This window comes from Stegodyphus dumicola, chromosome 7, assembly GCF_044657685.1.
Source record: "Stegodyphus dumicola isolate Sdum_Otavi_A_Nest chromosome 7, ASM4465768v1".
NCBI lineage: Eukaryota > Metazoa > Arthropoda > Arachnida > Araneae > Eresidae > Stegodyphus > Stegodyphus dumicola.
This window is the reverse complement of record NC_140774.1, coordinates 67,821,840-67,843,840: the sequence shown is the minus strand read 5'-3', so window position 1 is coordinate 67,843,840 and position 22,001 is coordinate 67,821,840. Positions and strand designations below refer to the sequence as shown.

The 22,001-nt window shown below is 31.8% G+C and overlaps 1 protein-coding gene across 3 annotated transcripts in view; it reads left to right on the top strand.

The window, feature by feature from the left end:
• The window catches only part of Nf1 (neurofibromin 1), a 400,961-nt gene that overhangs the window by 79,441 nt on the left and 299,519 nt on the right, over positions 1 to 22,001 (top strand). For all 3 annotated transcript variants that reach the window (XM_085820392.1, XM_085820391.1, XM_085820393.1), the window contains exons 7-12: positions 4,774 to 4,841; positions 4,937 to 5,012; positions 7,050 to 7,156; positions 7,250 to 7,315; positions 11,881 to 12,057; positions 13,056 to 13,391. In XM_085820392.1, the coding sequence (XP_085676518.1) occupies positions 4,774 to 4,841; positions 4,937 to 5,012; positions 7,050 to 7,156; positions 7,250 to 7,315; positions 11,881 to 12,057; positions 13,056 to 13,391 (830 nt within the window). The remainder of the gene's footprint in view (positions 1 to 4,773; positions 4,842 to 4,936; positions 5,013 to 7,049; positions 7,157 to 7,249; positions 7,316 to 11,880; positions 12,058 to 13,055; positions 13,392 to 22,001) is intronic.

Below are 22,001 nucleotides of genomic sequence, written 5' to 3'. Positions count from 1 at the left end.
TTGGTACAACAAGCATGATTAGATACAATTGTTTGTGATACACTTTTAGTCTTGCCGATAATGACCCAGCCAAATATTGATTCCAAGGCTGTTAACGAATGACCCGGAACAGTTAAATGTCCATGAAACATTATCTCGCCAAATACATCTGCGCCTAAAAGATCTATTGGGCCAGGCTGAAAGCAATTTGTATCTGCCAACCAGAAGAGTTTGAAATCTGTCAAAACAGACCTATCAACTTGATATTGAGGAAGGTCACATGTGATCTTGGGTATAATTAATGCATTAACTGAAATACTTGCGTTTTTATAAAATGGAGATGTTACTCGTAATTGAACTGAACCTGAAACCTTTCCAATTTTTTGCAAGCTGAGGCCATTCACACTTATGTTTGCACTAGTATGCTTTAACTGCAATAAATTTACACAGTGTTCCCGAATAAATGAGCCCTGGCTACCTGAATCAATTAGTATCCTGCATTTTTGTAAATCGCCATTAATATCTTTAACATAAACAACCGCAGTAGGCAACAAAACTGCTTGCATGACAGGCACCGTGGCGTTATTGCTACTAATAGCAGAAGTTCCGTGTTCCATGGGTGCATGACATTTTTTATCATTTGAATTTTTCAAGCATAACACTGTATTATGTGGCTTTGAACAAGATTTACACATGCCTGCACGATATTTATAAAATGGGATATTTTTAATAATATCCCATTTTTCTTTGATAGGGAGTTTTAAAAAGCTATCACATTTAAATAACTGAAAATGAGAACTACTCTTACAATGAACGCACACATTAGCCACAAGTTAGGACGAAAAAGCGTATTTACCATTTGAGAACTGCGAGTTTTAGTTTCAGAACAGCCTTCTTCCTCTGGCACCTCGCCAAAGAGGCAATAGCAATTGCTTTGTTTAAAATAAAGTGCTTGAATTCAGCGAAAGCAGAAATTTTTTTGTTTTCATGCTCTAACATCCATGCTTTTAGTGTTTCATGATCAAGTTTTTCTTTTAACAGAAAAATAATCTTGTATTTCAATGCTCTACTGGCTGTGTAAGGATTTTTAATGTATCAATTCACTGTTGTGTTGTATCAATTAATCTCCGCAAACCTGAAGCTGATTCTTGTTTTAGAACAGGCTGTGAAGTTAATTTATTTAACGCTGCGTTTATTATTATTTGTTTTTGTTTTGTTTTGTTTTCATAACGTTCAGTAAGTGCTTTTCATAATTCGCGTTTGAAATTTGAACTGATGGTAGTAAAACAGCAGCTTCACCTTTTACAGGAAGCTTAAGATATTGCAATTTCTGATTTTCATATAATGTACTATTATTTCCAACACTGGCAAGAAATAAATCCATAAATGATATCCAGTCAACGTAAGTAAACACTGGTAGCTCTACGAAAGTTTCTAGGAAGTTTCAAGCTGTTTGCATTAGCATTCATTATATCTTTGCCTGAATTACTAACTTTTCTTGATTCTTCCTTTAAAGTAATTTTTAATACAGCCAATTTAGAAAACATTCATTTCTATTTCATACCTATTAAACTCTATGTCAGAACGAGTACCAAGAATGTTATCGTTTAAACAGTTCACTTCAACACTCAATGCACCAGCATCATTTTCGTACACTTCAATGGCAGAAAAAGAATTTTGTTGATTTTGTAAACTATTTATTTGTGAAATTAAACGAGTCAACTTACCGTTAATGATTCGCTTTTGCTTTAAAATCGACTCCATATTCCATCTGCTATTCTCACAATCCAGACAAAAATAAATCCGTTTTCCTTGCACGAAATATCCTTCTATATCAGAACGTTAAAAATGTCTTGACACATCATCCAAAGAATTGCGCTGGTTTACGACGGGCCATCTTACTCCGGCTGCTAAGGACCATGTTAGTGGATGGAAAGTAGACACAAACGTTCGTTATTGCGTTTATCGGCCTAGAGAAGAACAAGTTCGTACGATAGATATACAGGTAGTTAGGTGCTCACAGGCGCGCCCTCTTGCAGAGAGCAAATCAAAATTTACATAAGGCACGGACAACTGCCTCTTTTTGTTAAATGTTTTGTCTGTTGTTTTTAACGTAGATCATAGTTAACAGTTAAAAAGTGCTTATAAACTAATGCTGGAAAATCTTCTGCCCTGCAGTGATATTATAAAAAATTCAGATATAAAATTATTGGAGATTTTTTTCTAAAATTCCTTAATTTTAGATTTTAGAGCATTTCAAAGATGTCGTTGCACTTATAATCTTCAGTATTTTCAGTTCATTGACACTGGCAGACGACAGAATATCTTGACATAAAACATGTTGCTTTCTCGTGTTCTCTCACAAGTATTAGAAATCATTTAATGTAGTCCATATTCACATTTTTTGATAGTAAAGTATTAGCAGATTGTAATATAAACATGATACAGAAAACATTGGTATCAGACCCATGCTTGAAGAATTTGAAACGCTGAACATTTATGATGCATACATTAAAACTTTCAGTAACTATTCAAATTGAAAAGGTTGTTGATGATCTCAATGACATCATAATGTTAAAGCTGATGGCTTAGAGACAAAGAAAATTTTTAAAAAATTTTAAAAAAAATACGAATGGAGAGCTGTGAATCATGGCTAGATCAGTGACTTGCATGGCATTTCCTACCATTCTTATATTGCAATTCATTGATGAAAGTCTTTGAGCTCTACACGGAAGTGCTTTTTGATAGATTCAATGAGCTATTATAGTCTACTGTAGCACTTCTTAAATTTTTTTCCTTGACCTCTTTTCAGTATTCATATTTTTTGTAGCTTCACATATTAGATATGGAATAAAATGTGAAAATAAATATTTTATGGTAAATAACATATTTCTTTGATAAATAGTATACATACGAAAAATAGTAGTTTTAGGATTTGTTTCAAATATACAAAAATAAATGAAAGAAAATCACGTTTTAATGATATGAATGGGCTTGTTATTTGTTCCATAACAAATTAGATCTTTGTACAATATTTGATGCTGCTTGATGTTGTAGAGACATTAGGTTAATTGGAAAAGCTGGAGAGATAAAAAATGAACAACCGCTTTCGCAGGGAATCGAACCATGGATCTCTCGAATACCGGCCCAGCGTGCAGACCACTACGCCACGAAGGCACGCTAGGAAGGTGGGAGAAATACCTCATATACTCCCACTTTTAAAGCGCGACTGTTTTTTTTTTTTTTTTTTTTTAAGGCTGCTATCACACGTCGGTTTGTTTCGGAAGAACAACTGTTTGGAACAATTTTTCTGCTTTGTCACAACAGCCAATCACCATAGATCGCTTTGGGGTTAACACAGGAGAACCTGGCTTCCCATTACAAACAAGCTGATAGCATTCAAAGCTGAAAGCTCATTGGTTGAAAACGAACAACCTGCAATTTTTTTGGAAAGGAAGGAAAAAGTCACACGTCTTTTTTTCAATAGTAAACCAGGTAGAAAAATTGTCCGAAACAGTTGTTAGTGTTAAACAAACGCTGTGTGATGTGGGCCTTAGGGGACCCAATTGGCAAATCCTGGGTGGAGAGAAATCATCATCCACCACCCTTTTAGTTCGGGTGCCACTGTAGAGACATTAGGTTAATTGGAAAAGCTGGAGAGATGAAAAATGAGCAACCGCCTTTGCCTTGAATCGAACCACGGACCTCTGGAATACCGGCTCAGCGTGTTGACCACTACACCACGAAGCCATGCTAGGAAGGTGGGAGAAATACCTAATAATGTAAAGCATCTTCAGTGTTTTTCAGCATTGAATGACATTAAGATTTAATCATGTTAAAGCTGAAAAAGTGATTTCATGTGAGTATGTGGTGCTGTTGGCAGAAACTTGAAATTTTACTTCTAGCTCAATCCACAATGGAGACTCAGGTTTCAAGTTCATAGCTCAACAGATTTCTTTTACACTTTTATATGGCAGGTGATTAATCTTATTAGTATCAAGTAATGTATCTCCTTTAAATGTCTCTTTATTCTCTCCTGTGTAATTTCTTTAAATTTGTGTATTTATGAGAAACACTGCTCTATAGTATGTGCTTTTTTTATGATTGTTTAATGCTTTGTCACTACAGTAATGCTAAATGCTTTGTCACTCGATCAGATTGTCATTAGAAATGAAATTAAAAATGAGATTGTAACAATTTCTTGTCCCCTTCCAATAACCCAACAAAGAAATCTGAGACTCTCAAATGGCATAGACCCAAATTTTTTCCAAAGAAAAGCTTTTGTTGACGCCTCTCCCCCAAATGTTCTCATCGAGGAAATGGTTTGCTCATTTGTGAATTAGTATAACAAAAAACCACTACTGTCTACAGAAAGAACGTCTTGAAATAACAACTAATTACCTGCTACTCATTTGTATTTTTTAAAAGGAGCATAGCTAAAAGGCTATCCCAGTATCAAATGACAGGCCGACTGCTGGTTGTTTGCATGATAAACTGCGAGTTCAGGAAAGATTTTTGGTCCATGGGTCTTTGAATTTTTTTGCACTGAAAAAATTTAACAGAATAATAAGGAAGAGAATAATTTTTTTGTAAGCTTTTCCTGTTTAATATCTGAGTGGGGGGTGGGGGGTGGATTGTACTTGTTTAGGAGGTTGCAAATGTACCTGGCTATGCCCATGCTCAGCTTGCTAATATATTGTGTTCTGAAAATTAGTCAAAATCTGTATTTCTGACATTTTTGCATTTTGCATTGTTTGTTATTATTTCTGGATATTGACATTTTATATTTTTCAGAAATTAACCAAAAATTTAAAAGTTTAAAGAAAAATGTGTATGTAGTTTTGATGAACAGTTTAGAGAAGGTAATGTAAAATTTCTTTGCACCATGTCTTCTTTTTTTTATTATTATTTTATTATTTAATGTTAAGTTCAAGCTGTGAAACTTTTGTTTCTTTAGGCTGTGTGGAATTGGATGGATACCTATCCCCATGAATTTATGGAACTTCAAAGGAAAACAAATGATGAATTAGCTGGTAATATGTTTAATTCTATAGTGATTCTCAATTTAACCATTTTAAGTGCAATACTGTAAGACACTTAGAATTGTTTTGTAGAGTTGTTGACTAGGAGAAACACAATAGAAGGTTATCTTGAAAATTTAGAGCATGTTAAAGCTCTCACAGTTTTTTACTTAATTATTCAAATGCAATCACCATCCTGTTTAACTCATTTTTTGACTACATTTAGACACCTCACATTGCTGTCCCTTATATTCAATCTGGTTAATGAGCAGTAAAAATTTAAATAATTTATATTTGTTTTTATTATCTTTGAAAGAAGTACTTGTAAATTTAATTCAGTGTTGGTCTGTCATCCTGCATTTTCTATTTCAGTTTAAATTGAATTTATTTATTTTGTGTAATTATTTAAAAGTGAAAAATATATTTCACATGAATTGGATATTATCTTAAAATAAAATTATTAATTAAATTAAATACCATTACTGATACCATTTTTCTCAGATTTCTGTGAAAAAAATCAGGTAGTGCAGTCAGTTTGTATATGATTTTTATTTTATATAAAAAAATCTATATATAATATATTTCACTTTTTAAGCACTATGATGGTATTTTAATTTATGAATACTTTTATTAATTAATGTTAATTTTAATGATATATTTCACAAAATGATTTTGTTTTTATATATTATGGCTATAAACTACTTTTCAAAATAATGTAAGGTATCGAAGTGTCAATTAATCAGGCATTCAGATGTAGGTACCTGGACATGGCCCTCACCCAGCGTAGTAGTTGATTGATTTTTGATCAGGTGGTAGCATTGATAAGCAAATATATTTGATGGTGTGAGTTCATAGCAATTTGATGTAGCATTTAAAGTCAGTTGAAAAGTAGAGAATTCATCCGAACCTTCTTCGAGTAGACTAGTTCTTCTAGTAGGTTGCCGATATCAATATGTTGTAAGAAGCAGTCACTTGTGAGCAAATAAATGAAGTAAAGTAAGAGCTGGTAGGGGAAGCTTCCTTTATTGCAGGCAGCTGGAAAGCAAATGGCTGAAGTATGGAGGAATGAATATGCAATGTTTAAGTAGGCTCCACCCATGGATGTTAGTGGTTGGTTTCTGTGACTTGTGAAAGATACTGAATGCATTGACTATTAAATGCATGCAATTTCTTATAATTTCAGTTACATTTTATTATTTGGTATCTTTACTTTAAATGTAGAAACTGAAACTTATAACCAGCATTCTAAAATTATTGGGAAAAAACTGTAAATTTGCATCTGTAAATTATTGAAGTATATGGGATAGTCTTGAAGAGCAATTAAAATTCACTGCTAATAGAAAACAGATGTAAGATAATCATCACAGGGTGAAAAGAGCAGTTCAAAATGGAAATATTATTATTTTTTTCAAAGGAAGTATTAGAAGAATATTTATTTATTGCAGTTAAAATTCATTGGTATTCTATTTCAGAATAAATTTTTAACCTTAATGAACTGTTTTGAAATATTTTGGAAACCTCATTCCATTTTATTATTATTTTCATTATTTTAGATTATATGAAGGACTAACATATTTTATTGAGAGCATTCACATTTTTAACAGTGAAATGTGCACAAATTTAAGAAAATGCAATGTAATGGAACATTGTACTGCTATGTAAAATGATATACATAATGAGCATTTCAATGTACAATAATAAAAAGCAGCATTTTTCATCTCTTGTTCTGAAAAAACTGCATAACATAGGAAAAACAGATGTAAAAACGTTCTTCAAAATGCACCACACTCTTTCTCATGAATCTGTGAATCACATATGTATGTTTGTGCTTATAGTTTTGTTTTGCTTATTTGGACTGTACTAGGCATTATGGCATGGATTACATATGACTGTTTATTAGATAAATAGCAATGTAATTTAGTGTGCATATACTCTTATTAGGATAGGTAAATAAATGTGAAATATAAAATTTAATATTTTTCATATAGTATATTGTGTAGAAAATATAATCTTAAGCTTCTGTTAAATTGAAATACTATTCATTTCTAGATTGTTGTGATCGTCTATTTGATCTGTTAGATAATTTTGCTGAAAATAACAATAAAAGAAGAATGGCCACTTGGCCACTGCAAATGATGCTGCTTGTTTTATGTGCTGTGAGTACTTTTTTAAAATTACAATACTATGTTTAAGGGTTTAAAATGACTTTTCAAAACTTAATAAACTGAAAATTTCTATTTTTTCTGTAGAAAATATTGGAAGAGATTGTTAATGCCGACTCTGGTGCTCCTCTGTCTCCAGAACATTTTCGCAAGGTAATTTCAAAAGTTTTCCCCTTCCCATTTAAATTTATTCAGATTTTTTGCTAATTGGGTATGTGGTGTTAGCATAAAGTAGACATTGTTTTGAGTTATTTTCGCAGAAGCATAAAATTATTTTTATTGGGGATGCAGGATGATAGGGTTCTTTTTGTAAAGTGTGCAGGAAGTCTATGTGATGCATAAATTTCTTCACATATTTTCTTTTTCTTGTAATGTTGCATAGCTTTGCAGATATCAAAATAGCAAATTTTGTGATGTCTTTTGTGTTTAGGAAAAGATTCTATTCCAGTTTACAGAAATCTAAACCGTCAGAACATCTTAAAGACTTTACAGACATGTATTTTTGTATAAAATAAACAATGATATTTTAATTATAAATAAGAAAAGTATGTTTTCAAAGTTTATTTTAATTTTACTACAAAGTATGATAGAATTCAAATTAGTTTGCTAAACTGCAAAGAAAATTTTATTTCATAATAACTTCCTAAGATTTGATAAGATTCTTGGAGTTAGCTTGCAGTATGAAGTAATACATCTGTGCTGATTTAGTATATAAACATCATTTATGAGTAGTTTCATTTAAAAAAAAAAAAAAAAAAAAAAAAAAAGTTCAACTGTTATTTGTATTGGTTTCTGAATAGATGGCAGCCAGTTCATACCATATTTCATAAAATTGTCTGTATGATAAGGATTAAGCAAATTTGCAGTTGTAGTTCTGGCAGGAGATTTACTCAATATGCCACCATTTAAAATGTAACTTTTAGGTGTGGTGATCATCACCCGTTAACAAGCAGCAAAACCTATCACATAAGAATGGAATCAGCAAAGTGTATGCTAGTTTTGCACACATAAAATAAATCTCTTTAAGTCACAGCCAATCTAAAGATTGAGATGTACTGGTTGAATGATTTGCCTAAATTTCTGTTGGTGCTTTCATTATAAACTTAACTCGAATTTGCAATTTTAAGCATTCATGCTTTTTTATATATGAAGTATACTTAAGTAAGTCTTGTTTAGTAGCCACAGTAACCATCTGTAATATGAAACAAACCCTTATATACAAATGAAGTATATATTTAGGAGAATTAAAGAAGAAGTATAGCTTGTAAGTATATTTATACTGTTGTTGCAGAATTCTAATTTGTAGCAATGAGCTTGCTAATGTTAATAATTGTTTGCTTGAAAAGTTGATAGTTTTACAATTGAATTTCAGCTTTTTTTTTTTTTTTTTTTTTTTTTTTTGGCTGTTTCTTACATTTTTATAGAAGCAAGTAAGCTGTACTTCATCATTCATTAATGGGATTTTTTCCTTTGTTAGTTAGTGGACAGCTTTTTGGAAGAGGTTCTATTTAATAATAATTTTCTAATAAACATTAGTCCTCATTTAAATACTGTGAGAAAGCTTTGTATCTGTTTTGTGCAGCAGCTGTTATTGAGAGTGAGAATCTTCAAACAGAATTTTCATTTTTTATTAGCTGTTTAGTGGGATACATGCCTACATGTATTAAATTGTTATTCCTCCTGTGTTCTGTATAATCTTAATGTGTTTAGTTTTTCGGATTATTCTGAATATTATCAGTTATTTCATCTATGTTTAATAACTTTATTCAAGCAATTGCAATATTAACATTATTATATTTTTTCTTCTAATAATATTTCCCTTTTAATGATAATGCTAATCCATATTCCATTTTCAAGAAGGAATACTAACGGAAATTCTTTTTATATAAAAATAGCTCATTTTATGAAAAAATAGGGATATTAGTATAGGTAAAAATTATTAAAAATAGTAGTAAAAATAGTAAAAGTAGTAAACATTATTAAAAAATTGTCAGTTACAAAATTTACTCTGACTTTATATAGAAATTAAATGTGAGGAAATAATTTTGGGTTCATAAAGGTATTCAAAACAGAATGTAGTAATTTATTATTGTTTCCCCCCAGTTTTCTTCTTTATTGACCCTTCACGTACATATACATGCAAGTTACACATAGGTGCTTTTTTTTTTAATTCCACTGGTACATAAATTACAAATTATTTGTCTAAAATGCTTAAAAACTGGCCATGTGTTCAGTGATATTCAGTACATGCAAAGAACATGCTCTTTCAATATATCATATTACTTTGAATACTATGGCAAGCATTTGTACATGAGGGGAAAAATGATATTATATCTAGTAAAACTGAATGTAAATAAAGCATGATTTTTTATGTCATTTTTTTTTATTCTGGGAGAAGTGTTTTGAGTGATTAAATATCACCTAACACATGAGTGGCTAAACCGACCAAGTGCAATAGTGTACTTCTAATCAAATGACTATATACACAACCCCTTCCCCAAAAAACACTCTAAATTTAAAAAAGTGTACCCATAGTATGCTGATCTCCATTTAACTATTTCCTAGCAGTGAAAGATGGAAATTCAAATAATTGAAAAGTTATATAGCATATTTAGCTCAAAATCTATATGATATGTTCATGAATTTCATCGAATTTTGTTCATGTCCTAAAATATCCAACCAAAGTGTGGCTGTAAGTATGACTTGAAACATTTAAGGTAAATGTCATAGATATGTACACATTTACTGAATTTGCGGACTAATGAAATCCAATCAGTGTAATCTATACAAATGCAGTTATAGCCCTCAGTAATCTAATGAAAATTTTACAGGTATGTGCCAAAATTCTCAGTATATTAACCAGTGTTTTCTACAGAAAGTATGATAATGCTGTAGAATCTGTCTTAACTGTCAGCAATGAGACCTCACTGATTCTGGACAAGAGATTTTCCCTGATTCTTTGTATATATATTTCTTGAACTTATCTGGTTGTGTTTTCAAGTTTTGTCAGTAAATAATTGGTACTCAAAATTAAACAGATTATTTAAAATTAAAGCAGGTGCATATGATATTATATTTCAGAAAAGCAGAATTAAATAACATTTTAAAATTATCATATATTACATGAAAGTTACAAATTAAACGAAATATTATGAATCTCTTCTCTCTAACTAAATCCAGGATATCAACAGTTAGCGCCATTCATGTTTTAAAAACCAAGAGAATCTTCATCACTTGATTAATTGTCGCCAAATAAGGTCATATGTCACAATTTAAGTGATGTAAAGTACCTTTACATCACTTTGCACCTTTCCAAGCAAGAGACAAAGTAAATATGGCATCTCTCAGTGTGAATTGTTTTTGAAAATCATAATCACTAATTTCAAAGTTCACATAGTAACACATGAAATACAGTCGGTAGTTTATATTCTGGATAACTCCTTGTTTCATTGGATAGATAAAGCTTGCTGTGATGAATGGCAGAAACATAATACAAATATTTCCCATGTAATGGGAACTATGTAAGTCATTACATATCTTTTATCTCATAGTCCTAAATTTCAGGTATTAATTTAGACCTTCAAAAGTACCATGATTTTTACCTTATGGGTTACCTATGTTTTTACCTTATTGTTTGCCAATTTTGAGAAATTATATTTTATAGAGAGTAGAATAGAACGACTATACATGCTTTCTGTTTGGCACATTGTATATTCCCTGTGTATATTATCTATCTTAATCTTCTTGAGATGTGGCTAAAGAAAACAACTGCTAAATGTGCTTCTGTGAAAAATGAAGGTGGTGGGGGAAAGGTGCTCGGGTGCCAAATAACTTTTTTTATTCTTACTCAATCTGTGTATGCTGTTTTTAGGCATGTTGTAAATGCTTTAAGACGTCTTTAATTATTGCCATTATGTTTCTCTATTACATAGTTGTGAACTTTTATGGTTTTTACTGGAAGACTCCCAGTTTTAATTTAGAGCCTTTACTAAGAGAAGTGGTTTTTCAGTAATAAACAAAATTTAATGAATTAATTAAACTTAGCTTGTGCAAATTTCATTCTTCCAACCATAATCATTTTCAGCATAATTTGCTATGAAATTTTATATGATCTGGTTGTCTTAATCTAATGTCGATATTAGTTGAAAATTTTATGAAGATTCAACCAGTGGTACTACTATTTCTATTTAATGTTTTAATCACTACATTTTTTTATACATACAGTAATGCATATATAAATTATTAATTTTATTTTTTATTAATCTTTCCTTCTTTACTGTGGATCTTTTCAGTACCAAAGAACAAAATTTAGAAACCTAATTAAATATTAATATCACATGAATTTACGTCAATTTAGCATTCTTCTGAAATGGTATTGCTGCACAGCACATTCCAAGAAACACAATTTTTGGGCTTGAGAACCTTCCAGTTTTTCATATTTCAAGGTTAGCGGCTATGATATTTAATGATAAAATGCTCATTATAAATTTGCTGCATTACAATACACATAGATTAATATAATCTTGGGCATTGATTCTGAGACTAACCAAATGAAATGTACTGTTTTCCATTTAATTGAAGATTATGTAATGCTTAATTTTGAAAGAAGAATTTGTTGTATGTTGTGTATTATCAAACTATTTATTTTATTTAGCGGAGATTTTAAATAAATTGAAGTAATAAGTATTTATAATAACTGTGCTGTCTTTTTATTTTAGAGACAGTTTGTTGATAGTGTCAAGAAAGCTCTTGTTCCTCATGCTGCAAGTAAACAATTGTGTGAAGCTGCAGCTGTGACGTGTGTCCGTTTATGTAAAACATCAACATATATAAATATTCTGGATAGCAACAATGTTGTTTTCTCCTTGGTACAATCTGTTATTAATGACCTAAAGGTATTGTATGCATTAAAGTTTTTATTGCAGTTTTAATAATTTTATTCTACTGCTATTCAAATTCTATTATTGTATTATTAATTATTTTAACTAAACTGTCCATAGGGAATAAAATCTGTTGATCCGAAATTTTTTTACTTTGATGTTTTCGTTTAGTTAGTACTCAAAAATCAAGATAAAGCTGTGTGCTAGAGGAATTATTTAGAGTAAAACTTGCATATGCCTGCATGCATGGCAATTTGAAAAGAATAATAATGATTATAGGACAGAAATCACTAAGGTATCTGTGGATATGAGAAAAATAATAATTTTACTTAATATTTACAAAGGTTGACTATTTTCAGGGAATCTTGATGGCTAACTGCAAAATGTTAGTCATCGACATTATCAGTTTTGTATGCTTACAGAATTTATTCTGTCATTACAACTTGGAAAAGTTATGTCAAATTTATTCTGACAACTTAGAAAGGCTATGTTAAATTATATGTTAAGCAATTAGAGGAATATGCTATTATTACTTTTAAGTTTTATTATATTTAATCTTACTTGAAAAACTTATATGCATCTTAATAACTATTCTTCAACTAAAGTTAATTTAAATTGATGATTATTTAATTAAAAGCTGCACTTTATAATTCACTTTAAAAACATATCTTAAAAATTCACCACTCACAGAAAAATTAAAAAAATAAATATGAATATACCTCTACCTAAATATTGAATGCTTTATACATGTTTATTCATTCTTAATTTGTACATAATTTTAGAAAGAGAACCGTTAAAGTTTTGTTCGTTTTAGAATATTGTGTAATATTTTTCCAATCTATATTAGGTGACTTCACTTCTGCATGTGCTATTTTGCATCTGTATAAATGTGCTTATTAATTTAGTGAAAAATATGTTATTTAATAAGTATACTGATGATTTTATATATGCATATTTTGTAAGCTATTCTATGTAGCTACCATTTTTGACATAGTTTTTAAATATATTTTTAGCTGTTGCTCTTCAATCCATCCAAGCCATTTTGTCGTAGCCAGGCCACCATCAATCAGGATATAGACTTAATGATTGACTGTTTTGTGTCATGCTTTCGCATCAATCCTCATAATAATGAAGCTTTGAAGGTGTGCCTCAATCTCAATTCTCCTTCTACTTACCACTTTGTTTTAGTGTGTTCTCTCTATCGCATCATCACTCAACCCAGACTGCCATGGTGGCCACAGATAGATATTGTGTATAGCAAAGCTCATGAGCTGCGCAATATGTTTACAGACACACTGACAAAAGTAACTCAAGGCTGTATCAGCCATGCTCCTCTTCGAATGATCCAGGTATATGTTGGTCCCATTGTAGTTTATTGTTTTTAATCTTGTTAATTATGTTTTCCTCCTTAAAACAGTTCTCTGGTCCATACTATACATACATAGTGCATCTGCATGGTTTTAACATTGAATTTTTCATTTCTATGGATCTGCCAAACAATAACTAGTGGCAGTGGTTACTAACACGTCTACTTTTTCTTAACAATATCATTTCTTTACAGAAAGACTGCTAAATTGAAACTTTTTGTTTGAGTTTATTCAGCTAATAACCTATCCAAAGTCTGAAAAACAAAAAGTAGTGAAGATTTAATAGAATGACAGGTGGTAACTCTGATTTTATTGTCAATGTTTTATTACTAGTGATGAAAGATGATGTTTCATTCATAACAAAATGACAACTATCTGCATGGGTATAGAAAATTTGCTTTGAACAAAAGAGCTTTTCATTTAGAAACTTCAAGTGAAGACTTTTTCTTTAATTAGTAGAGAGTAATTTATGGGGCATTTTTGCTTAAAGATGATGAAAACATATAATGCCTTCCGGAAAGAAGTCTTCTGAAAAGAATTCGTCATTAACTTATTCTGCGATAAATATTATAATTTCTGAAAAGAATTCATTGGATTAGTACACAAGAAGCTTGATCAAGATACTGAAATTTGTTGCCCTTTTGCAGAATATAGTTATCATTAAGCATTTTATTGCAAATAAAAATATTGCTTTTATTAACCATTGTCATGTGAATGAACATTTTCCTTTTTGCTATTTGTGCTTTCTGTTCCTTGAAGTTAAACTTCACATTAAAAGATGTAAGTTTGATAGCATTTTAGATAATATGAAAATGTTAGTAAGAGTGAAAAAGTATTCTAATAAGTTAGCTTCTACAAAATTCCTCTGGAAGTTTTTAGAATATATCAAGAGATGTACAGTATTAGTAGAAGTCGAGATATTAAGTTTGTTTTGCAATTATCAATTTCAGAATTCATAAAATACTGAAACATTTGAAGAGTTTTAGTTTTTTTATTAGTCTTGAAATTTTGCCGATACACCATGTATATTTTAAAATTTGTATGGTTAACACAAAATTTTTTTGATAAACCATTTTTTGCTTTATACAGGGGGCTTATATAAAAAAAAAAAAACCCTCCCCCCATATCAACTCAACCAATCAAAATAAATTTTCAGATATTGTTATTTGATGATTTAAAACAATAGAATGACAGTGAAAAACATTTTGAAAGGCAAAATCCTTCTTTTTTTCTCGTGGAATAACACTCATGTCTATAAATTAAGGATAATTCAGAATCACACGGAAATCAACTCTAAAGTGAAAATTTCACCTTTAGAATTATCGCATACACCTTCAAGAATAATATGCAAATTACAGGAAGCTATCAGATGATGATGATGGTACATCACAATGATGAGAATATAAGAGAAGTGTATATAAAGAATGATAGCAAATAAGTAAAATTGTTCACAAGCATTCTGTAAGCCGCCCTGTACTGCAACCGAATAGTTATGATAGAGAGGATGAATGTGGATAATTTTTTACGTGGTAGAATTATCGGCCGTCTGGAATGTGGGCGTACTCGGAAGGAAGAATCTGAGGAACTTGTAGGATTAGCCCAAAGTGTCATCTCTAGATTTGGGCAATGATTCCAGAATGATAGAAATGTCAGTAGATGTTACAGTACATTTCGCCTTCGAGTTGCAACACCAATTGACGACCAGTATTTGGCAGTAACTGCCAAAAGAGGCAGACGGAGTACAGCATCAGACCTGTCTTGTCAGCTGTCTTTTTTCACGGGTACAGCAGTTTTAAGACGAACCATGTACAGATGTTTGGGACAGGTTGGTCTATATGCTCACAAGCCTGTCAGATTTGTTCTGCTCACGGCAACTCGCTGTCGCCAGCAGTTAGCCTGGAGTATAGAACATACAATGCCAACATCATCAGTGAGCTTGTGTGATGTTTTCCGACGAGTCCAAGTTTAGCTCGCGTTCTAATTCAAGTCAGATTTTCACATAGAGAACTCCAGATACCCGCTACCACCAAGATAAAATCATTGAACGACACTGTTATGTTGGTGCAGGATTGCTCGTTTGGGGTGGAATTATACTGGGTTCCAGAACAGCTCTTCATGTTCAGATCAGAACCATGACAAGCCAAATTTAATGGGACATCATTCTGGAATAACATGTACATTTGTTTAGGGGTGCCATTTGTGCAGAATTTGTGTTTATTTATGACAACGTCCATCCTCACCATGCACGTATTGTAAAGGATTGCCTTAAATTTGAGGATATCATTTGTATTGAATGGCCAGCATTCTCACCTGATTTGAATCCGATAGAGCATGTTTTAGATATGCTTTGCCAAAGAATTGCAGCTCGTCAAGCACCTCTTACATTTACAGAACTTCGGAAAGCATTGCTTGCTGAGTGTAAGAATCTTCCCCACTCAGCAATAATCAGCTCAATAATTGATACTCAGCATGCCTAGGCATTGTACGGACTGTATTTCATCGTCTGGGAGGCATACACTGTATTAACCATCATACCAATCATGTAATGCTAAGTTTTAGTAAGGGAGATATTTTTTGTAATTTCTCTCGGGAACAAAAATCATAGTTTGTATGAATGATATCATATCTATACCATCTTTTTTGTTCTTTATGTTTAGTTTGATAAATGGACTTTATGAATAAGTCATGTTTGTTTTGTTTTGGATCCTTTATTTGCTGGAGCTGGCATTATCTGCATATTTATGAACATGAGCGTAGATCAGTAAAAACCATAAGTGGCTTGGACCAATTCATGTATGACAAAAATTGCTGGCATAAAACATTTGCAAAGAAAGCATTGTAAAGGGTCACTGATAACACAGGGGGGATTTTATTGGAATTTTAGACGTTTTTAATGTGCCTTCCTTCGCAGATGATTATGCCTTGCATACAGGATATTGACTACTTTGATAAACGTAACATCGCAGCAGAAAATCTGTATAACTTTCTTTTTAGATTTTAGATAACCCTATAATTAGAAATGCATCGCAGTGAGGTCGGCTATCATGGTGGCCATGATGCTGTTGCAGCACTTGACGAACACATATGGTGATGGGTGGAGGAGCATTAACTTTCATCCATACAGTGTCCTTAATTATATTTCACTGCTGCAATTCTGGAATTACATATTTCTGCAACATTGTTGTTTATCAAGTACTTGTGATGGATACCTGTAGAAGTGACTTCTTTGAAGAAGTATGGTCCGGAACAAATATGCTTGCAATGCTGCCCCGTGCAGTTTTGTGTTAGTGCTGATAGTTTTGTGTAAAAGTGCTGATACTACTTTGTGAAAATTTTCTTCAGCTCAGTGAATGCAGTTTGGGGAGATTGCAATCCCAGTTGAGGAAAAAAACACCTTATGTATCCATAATATCCGTTGCAGCCATCTGCTAATTTCATTACATCTGCTGAGAAAAAAAAATTTGCAAAGTTGATATGTTGATGCTCATTTTCATGTTGCAACATCTGAACGTGCTGGAATCAATAAGAAAGCACCTGCAGGACAAAGTGCAGAAGCTTGAGGACTGTGGATTTCAGTAAATCCAAACTGTAAGCAGCACTTCTTGCAGTATTTAAAGGATCTGCAGTAATCATATTATCCACTTCTACAATAACCAATAGGTTTAAGGCCTATCACATGTGTGTCCAATTTCTTTCAATTTGTTTTCCAGATCACATACAATTTTTATGGAACATTGGACTCATCTTCGCTTATGATTTGGCTAATAAACTCGCATTGCTTCAGAAGCATTTTCCTTGCACAAAAAAAATACCTTTATGAATTCACCTTGTTGTGTCCTTGCAAGTGTCACCTTATTAGCATGTTCGAACACCTGATTGAAGAAACAATCTTCCCACACTGCTTGTTAAAGGTTTTTCACAAGCAAATCTTTGCACATAGTATTCTGTGGTTTTTACTTCTACTGTCTATCCCTGTGAATTATGCAAAGAGTGTCAGTGCACTTCCTCTGTGCATTATCATTGGTGCTTTACAATGCTGTTCTTTTCAAATGTTTTATGTTGGAAATTTTTGTCATACGTGTTCCATCATGTATCATTCCACGTATTTTATCATGTATCATTCCAGCACGATTTATGGTTTTCCAATATACTGATCAATTTTCTCATGGAAAGAGTGGATGCTAGAATTAGAAAATTAGGCATTAGAAAATTTTGAAATTTGTTCTCTGTAACCATAACCATGAGAGCTCTCTTATTTTAAATAATCACAATCTTTAGTGCATACCTTGAAATAACAATAACTGAAATTTCCCTTCAGTTGGCTGAGCAGGTGGCCTAAGTTTTAATATGATCACTGTGTAATTCCATGTCACAGGCACATTTTGACTTATTTATTTGTTTGTGAAAATTTTCAAATAGCTTGTTAATGTAATTGGTAATTTTATATAGGTCTGTTTAATATATAAATTATGCATATGGTGAAGTTAAACATTTTTTTGTCAGATAACTTATTTTAGACTTTTATGTATTATGTGATGCCAAAAAATATTTATAGCATTAGCAAATACGCTATTGTGCATGCATTTTCACCAGTGGTTAGCAGTTTTTCAAGAAGGGGAGATACAGATAATCAGAAAGTGGCAGTTAAATTTAAAATTTGGAAATTGCTACAACTTATTTTTTTTACTTTCATATTATTCATAAAGATTTATCTGTGTTGTAATGTCCATTATGCAGTTTCCTATGTAAATACATCATACATATTGAGAACTAGGTGTGTGTTTGTAAAGTAAATTTAATGTTATAAATAAGATTTAGGCTGAAAGGGAAATTTTGCAATAAGTTAATACTATTATGCTTTCAATAATGTAATTTAATTCAAGCATTTTGGTGAATTCTGAATATCAATTTGAACTAATATAATTGTGATTTTGAAACTGGGAATCAACATTTATTAAATTAGAGTTTTTTTTTTTTTTTTTTTTTTTTTTTTTTTTTTTTTTTGGTCTGTTTTAAACAGTTGTGAAATAGTAGTAGTGTTTCCTTTTTAGAAATTTTTATTAAAAAATTTTCTTTCTTAAAAAATAATCTTTTAACTTTAATTTTGTTAAAACAAATTGTAACTGAGTTTGTGGTTTATATATATATATGTAAGGGGAAAAAAGGGGGAAAAAGAATATGTAAAAGATTAAATTAGCAATGTAAATTTCCCATCTCAATTCTAAAAATAGTAACCTCTCTCTGCACTGCATAACTAGATAAATCCATGTCATAATGACTCTTATGTAATTCTGGTGATCTAAATGGAACTAAAACTCAAGCAGCCAATAGTAATTTTACAGCAGTATCAACTATTCACTCAAAATGTATTGTGAAGCAAAACTAACTCAGTCTGAATTAAGATTTCACCCTGAAATAACACACTTGCTTTCAACGCTTTGACCTATCTGGAGTGCTGTCTGTCTGCTGCTTCCTTCTTGCTGCAAAGTTTTCAAAAATGTAAACCTCTTGGAATAGGCACAATTCTTGTGCCAACTTGCTTGTGGCTGCAACATGTTTGCTGAAATAAATGTTGAATTAAATATTCCTTGACTGCCAAATTTCTTACTCATTGTGGATCTGCATTTCAGTATTCTACGATATCAAAATTCTCACTGTTCATTATAGATTCATCTGCCTGTGTTCTACTACAGAATCTATTATATATATATATATAGGTTTCAATACTTATCAATAATTATAGTCAGTGTTTTGTATGTGTGTTGAATGTTCATGAAATTCCTATTGAAAGTAATTATTAAAATGATAAATTTCTGAGAAAAAATTGTTTAGTTCTAAGAGGTAGCAAAGCAGCAAATACAGTTGGTACACAATACTAAACACATTGTTATTTTAATAAATTAAATCTTTATAATTAATACATAATAATTACAATCAAAAGTCTTTAATCCAGACTCGTCGAGATGAAGTATTTTCAAATTGTAATGAAATTGTAATGAAGCATACTAATAAAAGTCAGTCTGTTAACCAATTAATTAATTATTTTTAAAATTTTCATGCCCCAAAATCAAGGTGTGTCTTATAAAATAGAAAATACAGTCAAAAGTCTTTAATCCGGACTCGTCGGGACTTCGGTGATTCCGGATTATAGATCATCAGTTTAAATCTGGTAAGATGGCATGCAGAAATTGTAAAATTAAAAATATGAAACCGTAATTTATAAAATAATGAGCAATTAGGATCTAAAGGGTATCAAAATTTACAAAAAAGAAGCTTAATATTTATTTGTTTACTTTATTAAACATTTCTTTCAACGCGCGCATGCGTAAAGCATACATTACGCATAGCCAAAATTAGAAAATTGCAACCAGAAAACTATTTGATTTGTATTCGTGATATTTATAATGATGAGGAATTTGATTTAAATCATATTAAAGACGGAGTACATCGAGATAAAGTACTACATTTAGTAATGAATTATAAGCCGAATAAAATAAAAACATCTGCCCTGAAGATAACGATAGTGCTGACAGATCAACTTCCAGTTCATTGCGCGCCGCGACGCCCCCCCCCCCCCCGCGTGCAGAGCTGCATGAAATTGATAAACAGATTTCGGTACGATTAGATAAACAAAGGATATGTCTTTATCCCTTTTTTTGTAGCAATTCCACTTTTTGTTTGATGGACATCGAAACATACTTTCGTTTTGTAGATCCTTTGGGAGCTCCTGCATCGGAAATTCTATTTGACATAATCGAAAGTTCAAGCTTACTTTTATAAAATTGCTCTTACAGTCTGCAAAAAATAATAAGCCGGATCCAATTCAAAGATTAAGGAACAATGCAATCATCAACATTAACTGAAATAGATAATTAGATAATGTTAACTTATACCGTCCGTTATACAATAAACGCGCACGCGAAAAAGTATTCTGCGCTTGCGAAGACGCATATGCGCAGTCGTAAAGGTCTTGCGCGCACGCGTAAACGCCTCGCGGCGCATGCGCAGAAAGATTTTAGCTTTGAGGTCCGCATTATAGATCATTCCGGATTAGGGGTGTCCGAATTAACGACTTTTGACTGTAATAGTTAACATAGAAATACAGGATGTACAAAAATGAATTGTGGGATTTCAGAAGTGAAGAAAAAATTTGTTTCTCATCATGTAGGGTATGTACACTGTCAGCAGTGGCAAATAGCCAAGTTTTCTGATTTGTTAATTATAATCCTTCAGAATGTGTGCACATATGAAACACATAGTAACTAAAACTGATAATTTGATTTGCGTCCAAACTCAATGAACAGATTAGCTTTTCCCCGTATCCATAACACAAGCCAATTTTCCTTAGAAAGTCACCTATATGTGCTTTGTTATAATCAAGTAATCTAACTTAACCTAAGCATGATACATATCCATAATGTACATGAAAACATGATAACATGTTTGTAACATGTAATGTAAACTTGATACATATCCATATTAAATTTTCCAGCATACCTGTTGTAATGGCTTTCATTTCATACATTATCCAATTACAGTTTCTGAATGGATATGTACGATGAAGTGTAATCTTTTATGAATCCTGAGAGGAAAAATTTGCCTGAGGTAAAGGCTGGTGAACAGGCTGGCCAAAGGAGAAAGTTGTTTTTATTTGCAACATGTCCAGTCCAGTGCTACTAAGTTGAGATGATAACTATCTACTTGGATACTAAGGATAAATCATACATCTTCTTGTGAAAATGAGAGGAGCTTCATCCAGTTGTGTTAATTATCATCATTGTATTTAACTGAGACAACAGCTAGTTTTCCAGCATGCGCTGACTTTCTCATAGAATGTTGCACAGAAATGCTGGCTATGTGCATGCAATTGTTGATTTTCTGCATGCAGACATTGTGTCTGTTTACTTTACCACTTTTGTGGAATGTCTTCTTTTTGGGGGATGGTGAGTCCTTCTGTATAATCTTTCCTTCCATTTCCAACATCTTGTCTTCATGGTGTAATGGTAGCACACTCAGCACATATTCGAGAGGTCTAAGTTCGAGTCCTGGCGAGGGCATTGCTCATTTCTCACATCTTCAGCATCAAAATTCCTAATGACTGTACAACGTTTGTCTGCTAATCTGTCTGGACCAGTTGTCTCTTATGTGGTTTAAAACACAGCTATTTATGCAAAACATCCTACAGCATCATTTCTAAATGAACTGTGAACATGACCATTTAGCAATCCGTAATTCCTTCCAAGCTATAGCCTTTAACTTATTTTGCTGAAATGATTCATGTATGCTTTAAGTGAAACACAAAGAAATCATGCATCAGAAACACAAAGTTTATCAGGACTCATATTTTTATGCAAGATCTAATTTCCTTCTAAACCACCTGATAGTGTAAATTATTGGTACTGCTTAGTTATGTTATTCTTATACATGCTATGCCTTTTTAAAGCTTACACAAAGCTAATGCTGAATTATAATCACCTGAAAGGAAAACATAGTAATACGTTTTCTTGTGCTGCAATGCCTTCCTTGAAAAACTAGTTAGGGTGTAAGTATGGGATGTGAACTGTAATTACTGTATGAAAAACATGGACAGTT